Source organism: Pteropus medius, unplaced genomic scaffold (assembly GCF_902729225.1).
Source record: "Pteropus medius unplaced genomic scaffold, Ma_sr-lr_union100, whole genome shotgun sequence".
In the NCBI taxonomy this organism is placed as follows: Eukaryota; Metazoa; Chordata; class Mammalia; order Chiroptera; family Pteropodidae; genus Pteropus; species Pteropus medius.
In genome coordinates, this window is record NW_024342473.1 from 19618123 (window position 1) to 19640849 (window position 22727).

Genomic DNA, 22727 nt, shown 5'->3' on the forward strand with positions numbered 1-22727 from the left:
AACAAACTTCAACAGTGTTGCTTATATACTTAGAAGATTTTTTTTTTTCCTGCAGTATGATTTGGATGACACAGGGTCGCTGAAATATTGTTCAGAAAAGTTTGATCTGTTACTTTTTCCTCTCACAAATTTTCCAAGAGATCAGGCATTCATATCATTCCTCTAACATTAAAGCTTTGGTTTATGTTCTATTTCATTTTATAAATAATTCTTTAGTCTTTGTCACTAGTGGCATATTGAAAAGGAGGTCTTTAATTTTAGAATTCCAATCCCAAGTGAATCGAGCTTTAAGGATTCAAAGTGGGTTCTTAACTATGAGTAACAATGTAATATTTCCAACTCTGGTTTTGTGAGTTGAAGAATTTCCAACTATCTCAAGGAGACACTAAAAAATTAATTTTAATTTAATGTTCATTATCTTAACACACAGTCTTTGAAGGAGAGTCATTTTTAAAACTCTATCACCTTAGTATCTATCACTTATTGATTTCGTCATGGAAATTAATTGTAACATGATTCAAAAAGCAGAGAACGATGATATCTACTTTGGCATTGTAAGACAAGTCACACAAACAGAAACCTACTTTGGAAGCAATAAACCCATATATAATTGAAGGAGAGACCCACAACTAAAATGTGATAAAATTCAGGTATTTAAATATGAAATTTTATAAAGAAATTAACATTAAAATTTGTGGTTTTGAACATTAAGTAGCTATAGGCTGAAATTAATGGTTCTAGTTGCATATGAAGATTTCCAACTTTTTAGTATGTTGGCAAATGTTACGAATTTAGGTCCCTAGCTATTATGGTCCTAAGGCTTTTGAAGTAGGTTATCTTAAAGTTACCTGTATAGTCACAGGCAGCAGATAGCTTGTTCATATAGACAGGTCATTTATTTGTAAATCGAATATTAATTTTAGAGTTTTGCCAAGACATTTATATGATCATTTAACAAAAATTTTGTATAATGAGTCTCATAGGCTGGGAAATTGTGGTTCTTTGTAGTAGGTCCTTAATGCTGAGCAAGAATTGTGACATATTTATCTACCTGACATATATATATATATACACATATATATATATATACACACACACATATATATATATACACACACATATATATATATATACACATATATATTTATATAACATTGATTTTAGTTTAGAAACAAGCTGCAAATAATTGAGCTAAAGAGATCTAAATAGCTAGACCTCAAAACTTGGTGAATTTAAACACAAGAGTCACTAGAGTCTCTTGTAGTTCAAACATCTGTAGCAATTACTTATGAAGTTAAAAATAATATTTTTTCAGTTCTATGGACTATTTCAGTTCAGACCAAATACATTAGAAATTGAAAAGCAGGAAATCTTGTTTTTGTCAGCCTGAGGATAAAGAGGAATGTGAAGGCTGAATTAACTGTGTATCTCAATATTTTAAGTTTCTGCCATCTAATTTTTGAACTTTTTTGCTTTATAACTAAAACAGATTTACAAAAATTTGTATATTCTGTAAAATTTATGCAGTTGTGTGTGTGTAGGAATCCAGAAAACAAATTCTTGTTTTAAAGCAATTCAAATGTGTTGTTTAATAATGTTTATTCTAATAGCATTTGTTTTTCAGCCCAAGGAATTATATACTATACTTTCTGAAGGCAAGGACTATAACTTGTTCATCTTTGATTTTTCTCTAGAACTTAGTACATTACCTTGCATACAGAAGTCAATGAGTAGTATTTTTGAATGAATAAATCTGACAAAATATATCCAACTAATTTTCTTTTCCTTTTAAGTTCATTGAAAAAAATCAGAAAAATATAAATTAAAATGTATTCTAATTGTTTTCTTATGAAGATAATTTTATTTATATCTGAAATATGAAGAATAGGTAACAGTAAAGATTAATGTCACTTAGCATTTGAAAATTAGCTTACTTAAACAATACATTATGAGGTTACTAGTCATTTTTACAAAAGGATGCTTTTAAACAATTTATAATTTAATAATTTAGACTTATTCAAGTAGTAAGTGCTTACTAGAATCACCATTTTGCTTACTAAATTTGTGTTCATTCAAGAATGAACCAGTTATGTAAAATATGTATATGTCAAACATATCAAACTTAAAAATTGAGCTTTTTATAGGAAAAAAAGATGAAATATGTATACATTTAATTTAAAGAAATTCACTTTAATACTAGGAATTTTTATAGGAAGGAAAACTGAGATATAAGTTGCTGTATTGTCTGAATCACATGGTGAGTTTGAAGATCAAAATTAGATCCAACAGTTTCTGAATTTTAAGTTTCCTGTTTCAATATTCGGCATTACATAAAGTGAGTCATAAAATTTATAGATATAATGTACCAGTACTTAGGTGGCAATTTACAGAAAGTCAACTCCGCAACTTGATGGATGACATCCTTTTTCAGCCAAAAAGTAAGTGTTGCTGCCAGGACTAATACTAGTATACCTGGCTTTATGTAATGATAACTTTGCTTCAGGAGAAAAGAGGAGAGCTAGGCACATTTTCTGAACCCATTTCCTGTTTGCCCCAAGAATACTCATTGGTTGCGCTTGTGGCTGCAGTGTTTACCCTGAGATAACTCGCAGATTACAGTCCTGGCCTTACCCCTGAAATTTGCCACAAAATATCTTGCCTTCATTATTACTTTTGCATCACTCTAGTATGTCAATAGTTTTTGGAAACAAATGACATTATTCTATTTACAGCATTCTGTTTTTAGTAGTGGTATTTCCATTTACAAAATGTAGTAATTCTTGATCGCTGAAAATGTCAAATCCTAGAAAATGTAGCATTCCTATGTGTGATGTTAACATCGTTCTCGAACAGTTGTTAGCCAAAAAGTCATTTGATGAATTTGATTTATGTATACATTTGTTACATTAGGATGAGAGACAAGTTCTGTTTAGAAATAACTCCAAGAATGGTTTTTATATTTTATCTTCACATTAAAAACCGGTTAGATTTGCTTCAGCCTCAAAGAGTGTTTATGTAAAATTAAATTAACATTGGCAGAGAGCTGCACTTTTTTTTCTAAATGGGAAATGCGTTAAAGATAAAAACACTTCAAATTGTTAAAGTAACAAATGCTCACATAAAAACAAATTAAGAGATGAGTAAAGTAGAAATGAAATATTTTCTCCCTACTCCCAATGATAACTACTATTAATTATCAGTTTGGTATACATAATCACATATGTTTCTTCTATGCATAGACAAAATATTTCTAAAAAAAATCATAAAGCTATTATATATCTTTAAAATTTTTTTCCAATGGTATATACTGGACATACAGTAGGCCCTCCTTATCCGAGGTTTGACTTTCTGTGGTTTCAGTTACCTGTAGTCAACCATGGTCTGAAAATGTTAAATAGAAAGTTCCGGAAATAAACAATTCATTATTTTTAAATTGTGTACCTTTTGAGTAACTTGATGAAATCTTGCTGTCCAGCTCCATCTTGCCCTGTATGAGAATCATCCTTTTGTCCAGTGTGTCCATGCTGCATAATATAACCTGTCCTTTAGTCAAGTCACTTAAGTAGCTGTCTCAGTAGTCAAAACAACTGTTGAGGTGTCTCAGTGCTTGTGTTCACATCCCCTTATAGTAGCCTGACATTATGTCACAATGCCTATCATTCACCTCACTTTATCTCATCACGTAGGCATTGTATCAACTCACATCATTGTAAGAAGGGTGAGTACAGTAGCATCTGATATTTTGAGAAAGACTACATTCACATAACTTTTACTGTAATATATTGTTATAATTGTTCTATTTTATTATTAGTTACTGTTAATCTCTTACTGTGCCTAATTTATAAATTAAGCTTCATCATAGGTGTGTATGTATGTATAGGAAAAAACAAAGTATACATAGAGTTTGGTATCCACTGGGGGTCTTGGAATGTATCCTCCATGGATAAAAGAGGACTACTGTATTGATAATGGCAGTGCCCTGTTAAAAGAATGAGGAAGACCTTTGTCTTCTGCATCAGCTTGCTAGGGCTGCCATAACAGAGTACTAAAGACTGGATAGCTTAAACAACAGAAATTTATTTTCTTACAATTCTAGAGACTAAAAGATCAAGGTGTTGGTAGGGTTGGTTCCTGTTGAGGGCCGTGAGGGAAAGATCTGTTCCAGGCTTCTCTTCATATAGATGGCCATCTGCTTCCTATGTCTTCAGTTGGTCTTACCTCCATGCAGATATCTGTGTCCTGATCTCCTTTTAAAGACACCATTCATATTGGATTAATGCTCACTGTTGTAACCTCTTTTTAACTTATTACCTCTTTAAAGTCCCTGTCTCCAAATATAGTGAGCTACTGGCATTGAAAACTTCAGCACGTGAATTTTTGAGAAACACAGTTGAGCCCGGTAACATATACCAACCGGAAATAAGTGATACCTTTTTTTTATCAGTACACACCCAATCCTTTGATTTATGCGGTATTTTTTTTTTTTATATACGTAGTAAATATTCTCCCCCGCCCCCCATTTATGTGGATTTTTTTATTCCTGGTTTCCATTTACATGGTCTCATTTTACACTGTTTTTTTTTTCATTTCCATTATTGGCGATTACTCTTTCTGAAGAACAATAGCTTAACTCAGCAGTGTACAAAGAAATAATATTAATATACAATTATCACTGCAGCATTTGAAAGTTGATTGTTGTGCTGCGGTCAGTAACTGTTGAAACTAATTTAACAAAATGTTAACTCACTAATTGATAGCTGTAAGATTGACACAACACACCAGTTGCAACATAATTCAATTAAAGATACTAGTAACACATGCATATTGCTTTGTGATTACATCGCTAACGCTTAAAGATAACACGTCTTAACTCAGTGTAAGTAAACATAAGTAACCAATATTATACATGAGCTGTTTTTACTTATAACAATTTTAAAGGGGACATATACTTGTAAAAAATTTTTGAGAAAATTGAAAACCTGGAATTGATGCCACATAAAGTATTACATATAGCAAGCAATGTGAGTATGTACTTCCAAATATTTTGAGTGATGAAGATAGTGACTTTGTGCCAGTTAAAAAGAGAAGGTCGATTGCTTTAGATTACAGCACAGACACTGACAGCAAATAAAATTTATTTTGGTTATTCTGAATTTTCATTAGCATTTTTTGGTGAAAATATGTGAAATAAATATTTTTATGACTTAAATTGACCTATTTCTTTAGTATCTTTTTCATAGTGGTGGACTCTTTTTACACAGTTTTCTTCCACATAAAAACGCGTGTAGCAGATGATCCACGTAAATTAAGGGACGGGTGTACAATGAAGTTTTCTAATTCTTTTAAAAATTAGGTATTGCCTGACTTTGCTTATTTAGTTCCTACTCCATAGATTATTATATACTGTGTGCCTCCTGCCTATCTGAAGTGTAAAGGGAAATATACTCTCAAGATGCTCAGTTTGGCCTTGGACATATGATGATATTTTTAAACATCTGACTTAAAGAACTCATATATAATTAGTAAAGCAGTATAGTTTAGAAAAGAAAGGAATCAGTTCATTCTGTTCATGACATTTGGGAAGATAACAGTTTTTTAGTAGGTGGACTACTAAACATTTAAATAATGTTAGATCAAGAAATGATTTGTTATATAGTTTTATAGAAGGGAAAATTTTTAAAAAAATTTGTAGAAGATTTGCACCTAATTTGGCAAAGTATTTCCTTTGTAGCCATCCCCAAAGCACTGTAGTCTTTTATGTCTTATTTCATTTATCTAGTTTAGTACCACTTGTATCCATTTGTTGCTATTTAGTTTAGGCCCTCAGTAATGTCTTCCTTCCCTTCCTCTTCCTCATTCTTCTTTTTTCTCAGCTTACAGAAATATGTGCACATAGTTTTAAAAGTCAAACAATCTGAAAAGGCTAGAAATGGCTTAACCACAGTTTCTTGAACAGTGCTTGTATGCCTATGTACATATGTATGTGTGCTGTCTGTTGCGTAATGTTTTAACCATTTCTAATATTGATTTTTGCTTTCTTACAGCTACCCCTTCAACTTATTCCTAATACAATATCTCAATTTTTGACTAAATCCATATTTGATGTTTTCATTATGACCATAATAAATAACGTTCACTGATGAGTGTAGTAATGCTATTAATATGCTGTTATACAGAGACTAGCATATGGGGGATGCAGATCTTTCTTTTTTTCCCCTTTCTTTTGGTTTATCCAGTAATTTATACTTTCATTCGCTAAGTTTTTAAAAATTTGTACTCAAGTCTTCCCATACTCTTCATTAGTTTCTCAATTCAATTTTTTTACACAGTAAAACTTGACAGGTAGGTAATTGTAAAGTTTACATTTTAATCATTTTTTTCTTTGGTCTCTCAGAGACATTCCTTCTGAAGTACACTTCTCTTGATCTAGCCTGGACTAGTGGTTCTCGGCCTATTGAACTTCTCTTGTCCTGGAACTTTGTGTTGAATGCCATGTTTCCTACATCTCTGTGTTTTCTTCTTTTTGATTAAGACTCATGTTTTGCTGGATTCTATACTAGCTTCCTGAGAAAGGCTGCATTGGCTATCTTGTGTGATCTTGCTAGTTTTTACTGTCACACCTGACGAAAAGTTTGGGTGTAGAATTCTAGACTGAAAAATAATTTTGGTAAGAATTTTTAAAGTATTATTCTACTGTCTTCTAGCTACTGTTCTTATTCTTATTGATATTTTATGTGTGACCTATTTATGCCCCCCACCCTCGCAGATCTGAGAATATTCTCTTTACTCTTTTGTTCTGAAATTTCATGATGTTATATCTTGATATAAATTTGTCTTGATCATTGATCTGGGTATTTAGTGGGACCTTTTAACACAGAGGTTTATGTCTTCTGATCCAGGAAATTTTCTTGCATTATTTCTTTGATTCCTTACCCCTACTTTTTCTCTGTTCTCCTTCTGTTAATTTTATTAGGTGAATGTTGTACCTTTGAAATTACTTTTCTAACCTTGTATCTATTTAGTGTGGTGTGTATGCATGGTTCCCTGTTTTTTTCCTCTCAATTCCAGCTCTAGAGACATTTTCAATTTTTTAAAACCTGAGTTGAAAAATTTTTGCTATCATATTTTTAATCCTATTTTTTTGTTTTCTGAGTATTTTAATAACATTTTTTTTCTTCTCTTATAATAGCTGTAAAGATGCTAATTGTATTTTCTTTTCTTTTTTTTCCTGCTCTCTGTATCACCGCTTTTCCTTAGGATTCTTTTTCTGTTTTATTGATTTTGGTCTGAAAGACAGGAAGTTTTTCTAAAATTTCTGGTACTTATTGGTTGTCCGTATTTAAGAGCAAAGCAGAAAAATGCTTCCTGGTAGCTCTGTCTTTGGTCAGAACATCTAGGGTGGTGATAGTTACTGTATGTTCTTTAGTCTGTATTTTCAGGTGAGAAATATCTAATTTGCCCTGAATGGAATAAGCTTCATTTTTTTTCCCTTATTTTAGTCTAGCACCTCATCCCTGCTTTGCTCTGTGTCTGGCATTTACTGAATTTGGTTCACTTTTTCTAGTACATCTCCCACCAATTTCCTCTTATTTTTAGTTTATCTCTCATTTGTTCGTACTTTTTTTTCAGATAATGATTAGGTGCAGTCTTTTTTGTAGGTATAATCCTATTCCAGGCATATGACTGAAACTCAATTTGACTGTTCCCAAATTTTCTATCCATTGTAATTAACTACAGTCAACCATTCTCTATTTATATCTGTTTATTTGTCTCTCTATCTAGTTATCTGTCATCTCTATCTTAGAGAATGAGCTCTGAGTTTCTCACTGTTGCTACCATGTACCAACTACAGATATCAATTTAAAAATTGCTATGGGAGTTATTAAAGTAGATCTTGAATATCATACTATGTGTTACAAAAATGAATTTTTCTTTTTGAAAATAAGGTTTGCTTTCTTTTTGAAAATTAGATAATTCGAAAATGGCAGAACTCTTTATGGAATGTGAAGAAGAAGAGTTGGAACCATGGCAAAAGAAAGTGAAAGAGGTTGAGGATGATGATGATGATGAGCCAATCTTTGTTGGAGAGATATCAAGTTCAAAACCAGCAATTTCAAGTAAGCATTTGCTTTCACTGAAGCCAAATTTTATCAGATATTGTTTCCAATGGAAAAAGTTATGAACTGTGTTATAATTTAAAGGTACTTATGTCCTTGTTCTTCTGTAAGAAGTTGGGGATGAAAGATTGGGTGGGAGATAAGTAAAAATTTCAGAAATACGATTGGGATATGATTGGGGACTTGAGGAAGGAGGTAAGAGGTTAAAATATCAGATCTGAGAAAAAGATATGGACTAAGATTAGCCGGTCACATTGGAGATCTTTTGATACTGGAAATCATAATTTTCATGGAGCCAGCTAACCTATTTATCTGTACATAGCTACAAAATTTATACGCAATGAATGATTGCACAATCACTGGCTCGTTTGCCAACAAGGGCTTCTGACACTCATTTTTCAGCAACTCCCATTTATATTCATGGAAGAGTAGGTTACTGTCTACAGCCACTGTACTTGGATGCCATAGCAGTTAGTATAAACTTAAATCTTAATGGCTTTCTAGCAGAACACCTCAATACCTTTGCGGATTATTAGATTTCAGTTAGTGTAATTGGATTTGACGTTGTTATAATGTTAAAGCAAAGACCAATGACATCTGTTAAAAAGTCTACTCAAAAATATAGAGAAACACAGAGAGATAACGTACAAATTTTAGGTTTTCTTACCAAGGCGGTGCTTAAAAGTGTGGTTAAGAAACTACTTTAAAATTTTCTGAAATTGGTTCTTTCTTCCATTACCCCTAAATGTATAATGATACTTTTATTCAGTTTTATTAGAAGGAGAGTAACTTAACCAATTTAATTCTCAGTACCATTTCCTGTGACAGGTCGATAATCTCTCATGGAGGTTTCAGGTGGAGTGCCACTTTGATTATAAATTGAATGATGCTTGTTGATGATAGTAGAACATAATTATATATTCCTTTAATTATTGTTTCTAGTCATTGTGATTATTTTATACTGGAATATTACCATATTGCAAAATTGTTATTGAAATTCTCTTATTGAAAACATGACAGTTAAGATTCAACTTGAATTTATACTGATTACAGATGATTTAATAGTATTCAGCTAGAAGAGTGCATATTAGTTTTAAAATAATTCTGTCAAAAAAGAGGTTGACCCCAGTACAGTTTATTTTCTGAACTGTTAAGATGCAGAATTTAAATGATTTTATTGTTGGTTATAAAATATTTTAACATAAGGATTATGGGTTGAGTGTTTATATAGAACTGCCAGAAGGAGGGTAAAATCTTGTGTTTTGTAAAATACAATCACCAAAAAGTACTTTAGCAATAGTTCTTTAATGGTTTAGGTACATACTTAATCTTTAATTTCTGAATGAAAATGGTGTTAAGTAATTGGAGCAGATTTTTCTTCTATAAGACGTCTATAGTGTTTAAGTATAGAGTACTGCATTGCTTTTATCAGGATACAACCCTACTTTTCGTGTGGCCCTTTACAGAATTATTTTTTGGGATTTCGTTATTTTCTACTATGAGAGAAGAGAAGGAAATTTCAATGATGTTTGGTGTGTGTTTGTGCTTTTACCTTTTTCTAACCAACAATTTTAGGCATATGCCTACTCTTCCAAATGTTAGTTTGATTATTGAGTAAACTGGAAGTCACAGAGTTCACATGCATACAAGAATTAGGAATTTGAAACTGTCCTGAAAATCTTATTAGGCTCAGATTGACTTCTGGTATAGAGGTAGATTTGAAACCCCTTAAGTTATAAGATATTCTGGAATACTGTAAGTTCATTTTAGTCTGCAGTCTCTGATAGTTTCCTTTTCAGAACTCAAAAGTGTAATGGTGCAGATAACCAGTGAGATCCCTCATAAGGACATCTCAAGGCTTTTAGGGATGTGAGTGGGATATGGAGTTTGAACAAGGGTTTGAATTTGAGTAATAGGAACCTGAGTATATACAGTCCTGTCATCTTCAAGTTATGTACTTAAATTGTAGGTTGTATATGAATGTATTTTTGGAAAATTTTTACTAATTATGTGGACTTTTTCTTTGCCATGTAGAGGGTTTGACTTGTATTTAGTCTGATTTATCCATCTTTTACTTCTGGCTTTTGGATTTTGAGTTATAATTAAAAAGGTTGTTCTAATTCTGTGAGACAATTTAGACTGGTAATCTTGTGTTATTAGTAAAGATATATATGTTTAATGTTAACTGTATTTTTAAATCAGTGATAACATATACTTCTTCCAGGAATCTAATTATTTTCAATTCATGATTTCTGTTAATATATATATTTTATTCAAACGATGAATTTTAAAATAAATATTTTTTATAGATATTTTGAATAGAGTAAACCCCAGCTCATATTCAAGAGGAATAAAGAATGGCGCACTCAGTCGAGGTACAGTATAATTTTACTATTTTAATTTTAAAGTGAAGTATTTTGATATCATTGATTATATAGAAATATATTCAATATATTGTGTAATTTTGAAATACAGGTATTACTGCTGCATTCAAGCCTACAAGTCAACACTACACGAACTCAACATCAAATCCAGTGGCTGCCTCGCCAGTAAATTTTCATCCTGAATCTAGATCTTCAGATAGTTCTGTTATTGTTCAGCCTTTGTCTAAACCTGTAAGTGTTTCTGAAACTACACAGTCAGCTCAGGGATACATTGGATATTATTTATCAATATCAACAATACCCAGTTAAAATTCTGGACTATCATGGGTAGTCATCAAATAGAAGCATAATCAGCATCAGAAAATGTCACCATCTTTATCATAACTCAACCAGTTCCCAAAGTAGTAACTGCAGGAACTAACTACCCAGCCTGTTCCTAAATCAGGTAATATGCTTAAATTAAATAGGTACAGTATTAAAAACTGTGCCATCAAAACATGAATAAAATTACAGTCAGTGATGAATATTGCATAATGCCAAACTATTTAAGGTTGTAAACTGGGCCAAGTGTTCTTACATCTTAACTGGGAAAATTGTTGAGAGACTGTCATAGCTTTTTATTGGAAACATACCTTCATAGTTTAGTACAAAAAGTTTTTAACAAAAAGTAATAGTTATTTGTAATAGTTAATATTTATTGAACTCAATATGTGTTAGGCTTTGTGCTAAATGCTGTACATAAATTAATCTAATTCAATTCTTAAAAGTTCCTATGAAGTAGGCACTATTATTATCCCTGTTTTATAATTGAGGAAACTGAGGCTCACGGTTATTAAATAATTCACTCAGGGTCACACAGCAAATAATAGATTTGGGATTTTAATCCAGACTCAACTATAGTTCATACATGTTTGCAAACATACATACATATATGTTGTGTATAAATGTATATACTTAAAAAAAAATGAAAGTATTGCCTTACTGTGCCAGTTATTAAAATGCAGTTTTCCATCCCCTGGGGTTCCCCTGAGACTCTTCCATGGATTTGGGGTTTGAGAGTCAACACTATTGTCATATGATACAGAGACACTATTTGCCTTTTTCACCATGTTAACATTTGCACTGATGGTGCAAAAGCAATGATGGGTAAACTGCTGGTGCCTTAGTATGAGTCAAGACAGTGGTACCAAGCTATATTAGTAATTCTGTATTAGTCACCACCATGCACTCACAATAAATAATATTACAGTTTTACTCAATTTCTTTGATGGAGTATTAAAATGTTATTAATATTTTTAACTACTCTTGAATATGTCTTTAAAAAACATTTTGTGTGATAAAATGGGTAATATTCATAAAGCACTTCTGTGTTTGAAGTATGGCTATCTTGAGGAAAAACATTTGTATGATTGAATTGTGAGCTGAACTACCAACTTTTAAAAAACAGAAGACCATTTCTACTTGAAAGAATGACTGACAGACCATGGTGTATTATTTATTTCTGCATATCAATGTTATCACACACATTTCTTATCTCACAGTTTTAGTGGGTTAGGAGTCAGATTATGGTTTAGCTGGATCCTCTGTTTCAAGATCTCACAAGGCTTCATTCAAGGTGTGGGCTCTGAGGTTGCAGTCTCATCTGAAACTCAATTGGGGAAGTATCTGATTCCAAGTTCTCTTGGTTATTGGCAGCATTCGATTCCTTGAGGGTTATCAGATTTAATCTTGGTTATTTGGCAAACATTTTCTCAAAATTGAACAAAGAGCAGCTATCACTTAAAGGAAAACAACTGACAATATTTCTTATGATTGATAAAATTTGAGCTTTCACGCAAAAATTAGAGTTTTGGAAAACTTGGATCTGCCACCATGATCTTGATAGCTTCTCAGTACTTAAAGACTTTTGTCATGGGTGGTGGTATTAATAAATATGATTTTTTGTTATTGTGTAGTGAACTCTGTCACCATTTGGAAGATGTGCATAATTCAAAGAAATCAACATTTTTCAAATAACCAATATATAATGTTACAAAATCATGCATAAAAAGTCCACCAAAGTGTAAGATAGACCAATAGATTTTAATGTAACAAAGTACAAAGAGTTCAGTGATAAAGAATAAGATTCCACATTGAAACAAACCTTTAAGAAAATACCAACTCTTGAATTTTGGTGTAGTATCAAAGAAGTATATCTACAGATATCCTAAGTTGCTATTAAAATACTCCCTTTTTCAACTATATATCTTTACAAAGCCAGATTTTCTTTATATTTTCAACCAAAATAACATGTCCTAAAAGATTGAAAGCAGAACCAGATATGAGACTACAGCGGTTTTTGATTAAGCTAGACATTAAAGAGATTTGAGGAAATGTAAAACAGTGCCACTTTTTTCACTAATTTTTTGTGTTTGCAGCATAGTCATTTTTCATAAAAATGTTATTTATGTTAATTTGTAACGGGTTTATCATTGTTCTTTAAAATTAAATTAATAAACATTTTTAAAAATTTCTCTGTTTTAATTTCTAATGTGGTAAATATCAATAGGTATAATCCACCTAAATAAAAACTCTTTTGGGTCCTTAGTAATTTTTAATGTAAAGGGATCCTGAAACCAAGGAGTTACAGTACAACAAAAAGTTACCCAAAATGTAAAAATTTTTTGCTATTGGTTGGAATCTAATTAACTCTGGTTTTTTTTTTTTCATTCTTATCATAAGCTATTTGAAATTGGCCTTAGAGAAATAGTAATTTTTCTTTAAACTCTATTTTTGACAGTAAAGGAAATGACTACCAAAGCATCGATGAATTTTCTTGCAAATAATCAAGTTTAATACCAGAATTGAATCCAGATATTTTTAGTATGAGTAATCTATTTTTTTCCTATATTTCATATTACTATAAGGTAATCTACCTGTTAGCACAAAAAATTGATATTTTGAGGTGGTATCTTTCATAGAAGGTAATTTTAATTTACATAAAAATTAAAAGGCTACAGCCTTTCAAATCTATGGCTAAATATACTCAACTCCCACTTGTATTTTGAAGATGTAATAGATCATTCAGAATAAGAATGTCTTCGGGCAAACATATCCCCCAACAAATCCCAAATCCTTTTCTGTGGTTTCAGCATTCTCAAATAATGATTAATACTGATATGAACCCTGGACTTGTAGTTTAAAAAACTTCTATTGAAGCAAGAGACTTCAGTGCTGATTTTGCTTTGTTCTTAAGCATTGTCAAAACCTCTCTGAGCCTCATTTTTTTCATTTCTAAAACTAAAGATTTTACCCAGACCAGTGACTCTCAATCTTGGATTCCGACATTCCACAGGCTATATCATAATGTTTCAAAAGATGGAAAGCTACCCAAAATACAAAGATTCTTTGCTATTAGTTGGAATCAGATTAAGGCAATGGTTTTCTAATGCTTATCATAAGCTGTATGGCATTTGGTGGATAGAAAACCAGAAAAAGAAACTTATATTTCATTCAGTTGGACAGAATAAAGTTTTTCCAACATTGGACTCAGAAAAAGATAAAGTGAGCAGTGGTATCTTTGGTGTTATTAAAGTTAGAAACTAGAGCTTTCTAAATTAGAACATTTTATTTTTATGGGCATAATTTTTAAATCAAATCACCTCAGTTGGTGGTTCCCAATCTTGGGGAGTTTTCAAAAGGTGAGATTTTGCCATTCTGGGTGGGTCCAGAAATAATACATTAAAAAAAACTCAGAGTGATTCTAATGTGAAGCCAAAGTTAAGAATGACAGAGGTGTATTCTGGAATGAATTGAGAATTCTATTTAAGGGAATTTACTCTGAATTTTGGAAGCCACTGCTTTTAATAAATTATTGTTGTTTTTCATTTTATGTCATGTTTTTTTGTGTATGTGTATTTACTTTTTCATGAAATATCTCTATACTTCAACATCTCTTTCAGTTCTCTATTAGGTAGCAGGAATATATTATCACTTTTAAAGTCAGTATGGTATAGTCTAAGGGCATAGGCTTTCTAATCAAACAGACCTGGTTTCTAATTACAGTTCCATCAATAAAAAGTGGGGTGTACTGGGAACTTTACATAACCACACCTAATCTTAGTTTACCTTTCTATAAAATGGAGTATAATATTTGGTCTTTGGTAGTACTGTTGCGACAACTATTTGATTTAATACGTACATGTACCATGAAGTGCAAGTATATTTAAGTTTGAAAGGTTAATAACTTGAAGCTCAGAATGACTTGCCCAAGTACTAATTAAATAAATGTGCAGGTCTTCTGAATCCCAGTCTAGCACCTATTCTACCCTTACTATTGTGTTTGATACATTTCTGAACTGTCTTAGAAGACATTAACATTTCCTATTGCAGAATTATTTTAACCAGTTATTGTTGGATAACATGTACCTGGTCTCTGAAATTGTGGTACTTAATTAACCAGAGTTGTTTCCTAGAGAAGTGTTTATCAGCATTACATTTATATTTCTGTTAAAGTATTATTTTGGCAAATGCAAGTGAATATTTTTCATTTTTTGAAGTGCATATATTTAGAGAAAATATTTATCTTGAAGTAGGATTGTGCTTGGTTACAATTAAGTCATATGGCATTACTGATTTTTAATACTACACGTTAAGGCTCAAATGCAGATATCTTTCTGGTAGCCTCAAATACTAGGAGTGATTTGGGTTACTTCAAAACCTGTTTCCATAACTACTACTTTTTTTTTCTTTTTTTAAGCAAAAGCAATCATTTAGTCATAAATCTGCAATTTGTATAGGGAGTGGTAAGGAAGGCTCATCTCTCTAATTGATTTTTTATTGAAACATAATTGACATACAATATTATATGAGTTTCAGGTGTACAATATAGTGATTTGAAATTTGTATATATAGCAAAATGATCACCACAATAAGTATAGTTAGTATTTGTCACTATATGTAGTTTTTTTCTTTCGATGAGAAATTTTAAGGTTTCTCTTAGCAATACAAATATGCAATACAGTACTGTTAACTATAGTCATCAAGCTGTACATTACATCACCATGACTTATTTATAAGTGGAATTCTGTACCTTTGACTCGCTTCACCTATTTGTTTTCATAATTTCTTAACAAACCCATGTCAATAGAATAGTAGCAAACCAAAATTCTTAAAAGTTAATTATCCCTTTTTTAAACACACCTCAGTTTATAAGCACAGAACAAAATCTTTTGTTTCTATTTTAAAATAATATGCATTTTGGGAGAAAAGTTTAGAAAGAGAAGAGTACATATTTTGATTTTTTTTTCTTTGCAGACAGTATAGAGTATCAAATCTGGACACTATTTACAGATATGTATTCCTCTTTTTTCACTGCATATTCTACTGGGAATATGTATTTGGATTATTCTAAAAAAATGACATTAGTGGTTGCATGATAGTCTATCATTTATTTAACCATTCTTCCATTGTTGGCCATAGAGATTTTAATTATTTTTGCTATTAAAAATAATTCCCCTTTATATATTTTCATTTTCTAACCATAAACTTTTAAAGTGAAGTAGTTGAACCAAAGGATATAAAGCTTTTGATATCTACTGCCAAAATTTCCATGCAGGAAAGTTGTACCACAGGATAACCTTTACTTTGCCAATAGTGAATGTTATCATTACTTTTTAATTCTTAAATGTTAACTTTTTAAAAGTAATTTTAGACTTACAGGAAAAATAAAGAGCCTTCCATATACCCCAACCCAGTTTCCCCTAATGCTAAGATCTTATGAAAATCAGATACTTAACATTAAATAAACTGCAGACCTTATTTGAATTTTACCAGTTTTTCTATTAATGTAATTTTTCATTCCCAGCATCTTATTCAGGATCACACCTTGCAGTTAGTTACATCTTCATAGTCTTAAGTTTTTCTAGTTACTCATTCTTTGTCTTCATGACCTTGATTCTATTAAGAGGAGTGGCCAGTTACTTTGTTTCAGATATTATCTTTAAAACAATGCCAATTCAGTAGTATAAAAATTGTCTTTATTTGCATTTCTTTAGCAAGTTGGAAAGTTTTCTGTATGTATTAAACATGTATTTTGCTTTTGAAGTGTCTCACTTTATGTCCTTTGCCCATTTTTCTCTTAAGTGACTTTTTCTCCTTTTGATTGGTAAACATGATTAATCTTACAACTTTTGCTTTTATACATTAAGATAAATAGAATGATCCAGAAGTCACTGAGAGCTTGCTCTCCACATTGATGGTCTTTTATAAATAGCATTGGAATGTATTTTATGTGCGTGTCAGTATATTTGATAGTATGAGTATATATCCCTAAATTATATTGCCCATACTTTTCATACTTATACTAAACATATGTGTATGCTAACATAAATTATACTACCTTATACTTGACCACGTTTTGATTCATCTCATGCTTGTCTCTTCTTGCAATCTTTCTGCTAGCTGGGACGACCCTATGAAAGGGCTGAAACTTCCCTTGACCCCTAAGGCCTCCAGCTGGCCTAGATCATTCCTATAACAGCTTCCAATCTAACCCCTGTCTGCCTGGCTTTCTTATTTGTTCACCCAAGCAGCTTTCATATTTGCCCTATGAGATGGGAGATTGCTTGGCTCAGCATGGCTTTCTCTGGGATAATGGAAAGAGTGGGGGGCTCATTCTTGACTCCCAGACTCTTGGCTTATAAATTTTTCCAGTAAAGATGATTCTGAAAGTCATACGATGTGATATATTCATCCCTAACCCTGATGTATAATACTGCAAATTGATTCTCAGTTTGTGCCTTGATATTTTGTCTTTACAGAGATATAGAAGCTTTTAAATTTGTAGTAATATCAGTATGTTTTCCTTTTTTTTTGCTTGCATTTACCCACAATTTTGCTTAGTTCTATTATTTGCTCTGATGGGAATACTGAATTTTTAGTAGCCCTCTAAAGTATATCAATCTTGTTGATTTAAAATGGTTTTAATGTGTCTTTTGCCTTGAAAAAAAATCAGACTAGCCCTTGGCCCTCTTTTTAATTAGCTAGTCTGGAATAAGTCAATTCTTAAATTTACTTTCAGATCTAATAGATGATCACTTGGCACATAGTAATAATTACCCTTGTGTTTTATAAAATTAGTAATTGAGTCATCAAAGGTTATCCTTATTTTATACACTTAAATTTTATAAAAGTTTATAAAACAAAATAATTATAACTTGAATAAATGTAATATTCTTCCTTTGGAATATTTTAACAGGGTTATATAATGAACTCATCCCGAGTTGCATCTAGTAATTCTTCAGAGTTACTGTTTGACTTGACCCAGGATACAGGATTATCACATTACCAAGGGGGGCCAACACTTTCTATAGCAGGTTGGTTTTACTACTTTTTCAAAAAATTAGAAAAAGTAATTGATGAATGTACATATGGATGTTTTGAAGTCCATACCTTCATGTTGTTTTCATATATTATAAGATGGAACGGCGCTGATCTTAAATGCCTTTCTTGGGTAATTTTAAATAAAATCTTATTAATAATATAATATTTTATTTCTTCCTGTTGATTAAGTAGTCTGCCTAACTTGAGATTATTCTCACTTGGCAGTACACATGGGCCGAAAAATTGGAAAATAATTTCTGTAAGTTAGCAAAAGTCTTCTGATACCCCAAATGCTCTGATAAAAGAAATATTAATTAGTTTCTGTGTCGACTAGCGTGAAAAAGTATGATCGTAGTTGGTTTCTTAATTAGGTTAGTGCGTTTCTATTTCATATGAGTTACATATGATAGTTAAATATGATTAGAGTGCTATTCTAAAATAGCTGCAATATACTTAGTGTCAGTACTCAGAAAATGCTTATTGAAGGAGTAATGAAATTTCCCTATTGAAGAAGAGTTTAAGTTCTTTGTATATTATAACAATTCTTCATTAACCTAAATTAAATTAGTGTGCTATGAAAGAATTTTATCTAATTGAGGATTTCTGGTAATCAAGGCAGTTATGCTTTGTATATTAGCAATTTTGATATATTACAAATATTTGACTCAATAGAGATACACAAGACTTTTGAGAATTTTTAGATTATTTTCTAACAAATCAGTGTGGAGAATTTACCAAACTCACCTCCAGTTTTTTAATAGTAATATCAGTGCCTAAAATGTTTATTTCAATAATATTTAGTTGAAATTCACTTATTTTGGTGTCACTTATACATTTGTAAAAATCTAGTTTTTAAAATAGGTAAGACCCAAAAGAAACAAGGAGAAAATATAGTTGTCACAAGTCTGGTTTTACAAAACACATGGACTTTATTCATAGAAAAAATCAGAATTCTTGAAACTTCTTGGAGTAAGGGCAGTAACTCCTACTCTGTCTCTTAAGTTTTCTACTGCAGAGAGAGAGAGACTTCAGCCTGTGCGGTAAGTAGGATGATTTAGAAGATGCAAATTTTAACTGTTACTCTTAAGAGTTTTGTAGTCTTTAGCAAGTCTTTATTTACATTTCAGTTTTCTCATATTATTAAAATGGAGATTTTTTTTTTTCTTATTGAATACATTTATTCTTCAGACCTGGAATCAGCCATTTGGAGATAAAATTTTAATTCTTGCTCTACTTTAGTCAGGGCATTTCGAGGACCATATAAGATAAAATGTGAAAATGCATTATGAGTTTAAAGGACTTGAATGATAATATGTGCTATATGTTCAGTAGCATGCTTAATTGACTACTGTCAAGTCATCATAGATGTTTAGAGATTAGATTTGAGCTTGATGTTGAGTAAGAATAGGATTTTTATTGGCAGAGATAGAGCTGTTAAGTGTTGAACAAAACAAGCCAAACACAACAAAGATAAATAGTCAGAATTTAAAACTCTTAAATGCAGAGTAATTTTATTTCTTGTGTTTAAAAAGTTCTTACAGTAAGGCAGGTAGTTCTTACAGTAAGGCAGGTAGTTCTACTGTCCAGCCTGTTATGTTATATAATAAGATGCTTAATCCAAAATACCAGCGCTCATTGGTTTTTCAAGTAATCCAAGAATCTCACAAGAATGCTACTGTGATTACGCAATATTTTTCCCAAGTACCCATAGTATAGCCATTGTAATCATGTACTTTGAAGATGGAGAAAAAAATTGTTTTTATGTTATCTCAAAGGACGAAACAGAGGAGCCAACTAGTGTAATGCACTTATTTTTCTGGCATGTTTCCCCTTATTAAAAAGCTGACAGGTTAATCTATTAGAATAATTTATTTTCCTCTAAAGTAAATTAAGATATAAAATATTTTTTAGTGGTGATAATAGCTGTCATTTATTATTGAATGCTTTCTGTGTTTCAGATGTTGTGTTGCATACTTTAAATACACTATCTTGATCTTAAAAGAGGTCTGTAAAACCAGGTATAATAACTCTTGTTTTACAAAACAAGAAACTGAGGCTTAGAGAAGTTAAGTAAGCCAAGAATACATAGGTAGTCAGTGATAGAGCCTGGATTTCAACTTAATCCTGTCTGACTTAAAAGCCTGGAATATTATTAATATATTTACTTTATCAATTCTACTTTTAATGTATAGTTAGGAATATTAAAACATAATGTGCAGGTTTAGAATTCTTATTACCAAATACAGTTGCATGTTATTTTCAAAAAGGATTTTTGCCTGGCCTGATTATATCCTAAATATCCCCATTTGTCTTGCAAATGCTCTGAATAAGACTAAAATCCTTTTGCTTTAAGGTGATGGTTTTCAGACTAAAAACTCTTTTTAGGAATGAAATCCCTTTACAAACAAAATTTTATGCAACAGTCTAATAAATAATCTGTGAAAGGACAGTTTCTATGTCAGACATGCCCAATATATTCTGTAAAAGGAGCCCATGAATATCTGGGAAAATAATTTGAAAACTGTTGTACCAGTTTCTTCTATTATGAGCCCTTTCATATCGATGAAGGAGGTATTATTCAAGAGTAGTTGTTTTAAATTTGCACATAGGAATAAATGGATAATATAACCTAAATCCATGAGTAGACCACCTCTTTGTTAGGTAAGAAAAAGAACTAACTTTCCATTAAACATTTTAAGTTGTTAAAAAGCTCCTAAAGGGTTTCTCTAAATTTTTAGAATACTTTTTTTTATAACAAACTCTAATGCACTTACTCTTCTAAAGGTAATTCATTTGTAGGAACTTAGTTTGGTGTATTCTCTATACTTTAATTTTTTTTTTTGCTTGGGATATTTTGGTCTAGTTTCTTTCATAGTAGCTGTTTACATATTTATTTGTAAACATTTAATAGTTTCTTGCATAGAAAGATTATTTTATGAAAAATTTGAATATATATAGTTCATAATACATGTTCATACAGTTTTTCTACATTTCCTAACTTAACATCAATTTTTATCATTATTTGTTGTCATTTTTATGATATAGTTCAATTATGTTACCTTTAATTTAGCTCCAAAGTATTTTATTTAGTTGTAAGCGATATTTTAGTGTTCAAAAATAAATACTTTTCTCACTATTTACATTATTGTAGGTGTGAATGAAAGTTCGTTTTTATCAAAACGTCCTTCTTCTGAAGTAAACAGTATTAATCCAAAAAAACCTAAGCCCAGTGAAGGTGTTTCTGGAGCAAATTCCTCAGCTGTATTTCCTTCAGTTAAATCTCTTTCAGTGACATCTCCCCAGGCAATGTCATCAAAAGGTAAATAGGAAATGTAGCATATGAAAAAGAAATTATGTTTTTATACATAAATTTTAGAAATTATAGTAAATTTACAAACTATTATTAGTTATTTAAGGTTAAAAAGTGATGAATTTTGAATATGTTTTGAATTTATTTTAGGTATAACTTCCTCATCAAATCAATCTAAAAATGGAACACCTTTTCCAAGAGCTTGTCCAAAGTGCAATATTCATTTCAATCTTTTGGATCCTTTGAAAAATCACATGAAGGTAAAACTTTCAAAATTTAATTTTAAAAAGGTTTGCCAATCCCTGAAATTATTGATTGATTTATAGTAAATAATGGTTTGTTCAGTGTTCAGATATTTAGATAAGAAATATCATTTTGATATTTCTTTTCTTTTTCTTTTCTTTTTTTTTTCCTGGAGTTTTTATGAGTTTATTTGCACCAAACTGAAGTTATATGCCAGGGAGCAAGATCGCAAATGCTTCTCGTATTATTTCCAAATAACAGGTTAAAATTAATATTCAAAATGATTTATCTTCAAATAAAATTTTTAAATTTCTTCTGAATCATCAAATTTAAAAAATGAAGTTTTTATACATTATAATATATGCTTCTAATTTTAAATGCAAATAATTTATTAGAATATTTTATTTACTAGATTGTGCCATACTTCAAACTTCTTAGGAAACAGGCATTTTATTATGTGTTTAGTATTTCATATAAGTTAACAATTTCTTCAGTTACCTTATTTTTGTGTCCATTCTAACATGTACATGTCACAATAGAAAATGGAAATCTGAGTTTTATATTTAATTTTTGAACACTCAGACACTCCAAATGGTGGAGTACTTTATATGAAAAAATTGTTTTAACTCAATCCAGAATGTAGTTTGTGTAATTGTTATAAAATAATTTGAACTTTTTATTGGTATAGGAAGCTATTGAAATTATATTTTAAGAAATTTTCAAAGCACGAATGAAATATGGGGTTTAGGTAACACTTCACTTAGAATATTTTAGTAGATATTACAGTATTCTGCTGTGTCTGTATAGACAACCTGTATTCTCCTTCCATGCCCCATATAAATGGTAGGAAGTGGGGGAAAAAGAAGAAAAAAGGTAGTGTGGATTATATGAAGAAAAGAAGGAAGAAGAAGGGTGCAATGGCAAAGAAATAACTAAGGAAGAGTTCTTACTATTTCAGACAATGACAAATTTTTATTGAAATTTAACATTTTACCAAAAAAAGTAGAAAAAAAAGGAACTATTTTAGAATTTTAAATACATTTTGTTAAGGTACAAAACCGTATTGGGTCTGTCATTACTTCCAGTTCCCAAAGTGTGGTCCCTTATAACTGTACTTTGTGCTTTGTTCTTAGGTGAGAATCAACCTGTACAAGTACTTTCAATTTTCCTGTCTATGTACTGTTTTGATGTTTTTTATGTTATACATTTTGGATGGAGAGAAAAAAAGAAAGGGCTAAATTCTTTGGTTATCTTTAATTATTTGAGTATATAATAAAGTCATATGATTTAAAATAAAACAGTTTACAAAGA

The 22727-nt window shown here is 30.9% G+C and overlaps 1 protein-coding gene across 7 annotated transcripts in view; it reads left to right on the forward strand.

Annotated features, from left to right (window-relative positions):
- ZNF280D (zinc finger protein 280D) overlaps positions 1–22727 on the forward strand; it is a 235065-nt gene that overhangs the window by 149359 nt on the left and 62979 nt on the right. For 6 of the 7 annotated variants that reach the window (XM_039865503.1, XM_039865505.1, XM_039865504.1 and 3 more), the window contains 6 exons: positions 7971–8117; positions 10427–10492; positions 10593–10732; positions 17739–17856; positions 21015–21182; positions 21324–21433. In XM_039865503.1, the coding sequence (XP_039721437.1) occupies positions 7982–8117; positions 10427–10492; positions 10593–10732; positions 17739–17856; positions 21015–21182; positions 21324–21433 (738 nt within the window). In that variant the 5' untranslated portion in view covers positions 7971–7981. Of the gene's footprint in view, positions 1–7970; positions 8118–10426; positions 10493–10592; positions 10733–17738; positions 17857–21014; positions 21183–21323; positions 21434–22727 lie in introns of those variants that run through there. The other variant, XM_039865506.1, reaches the window with a different exon arrangement.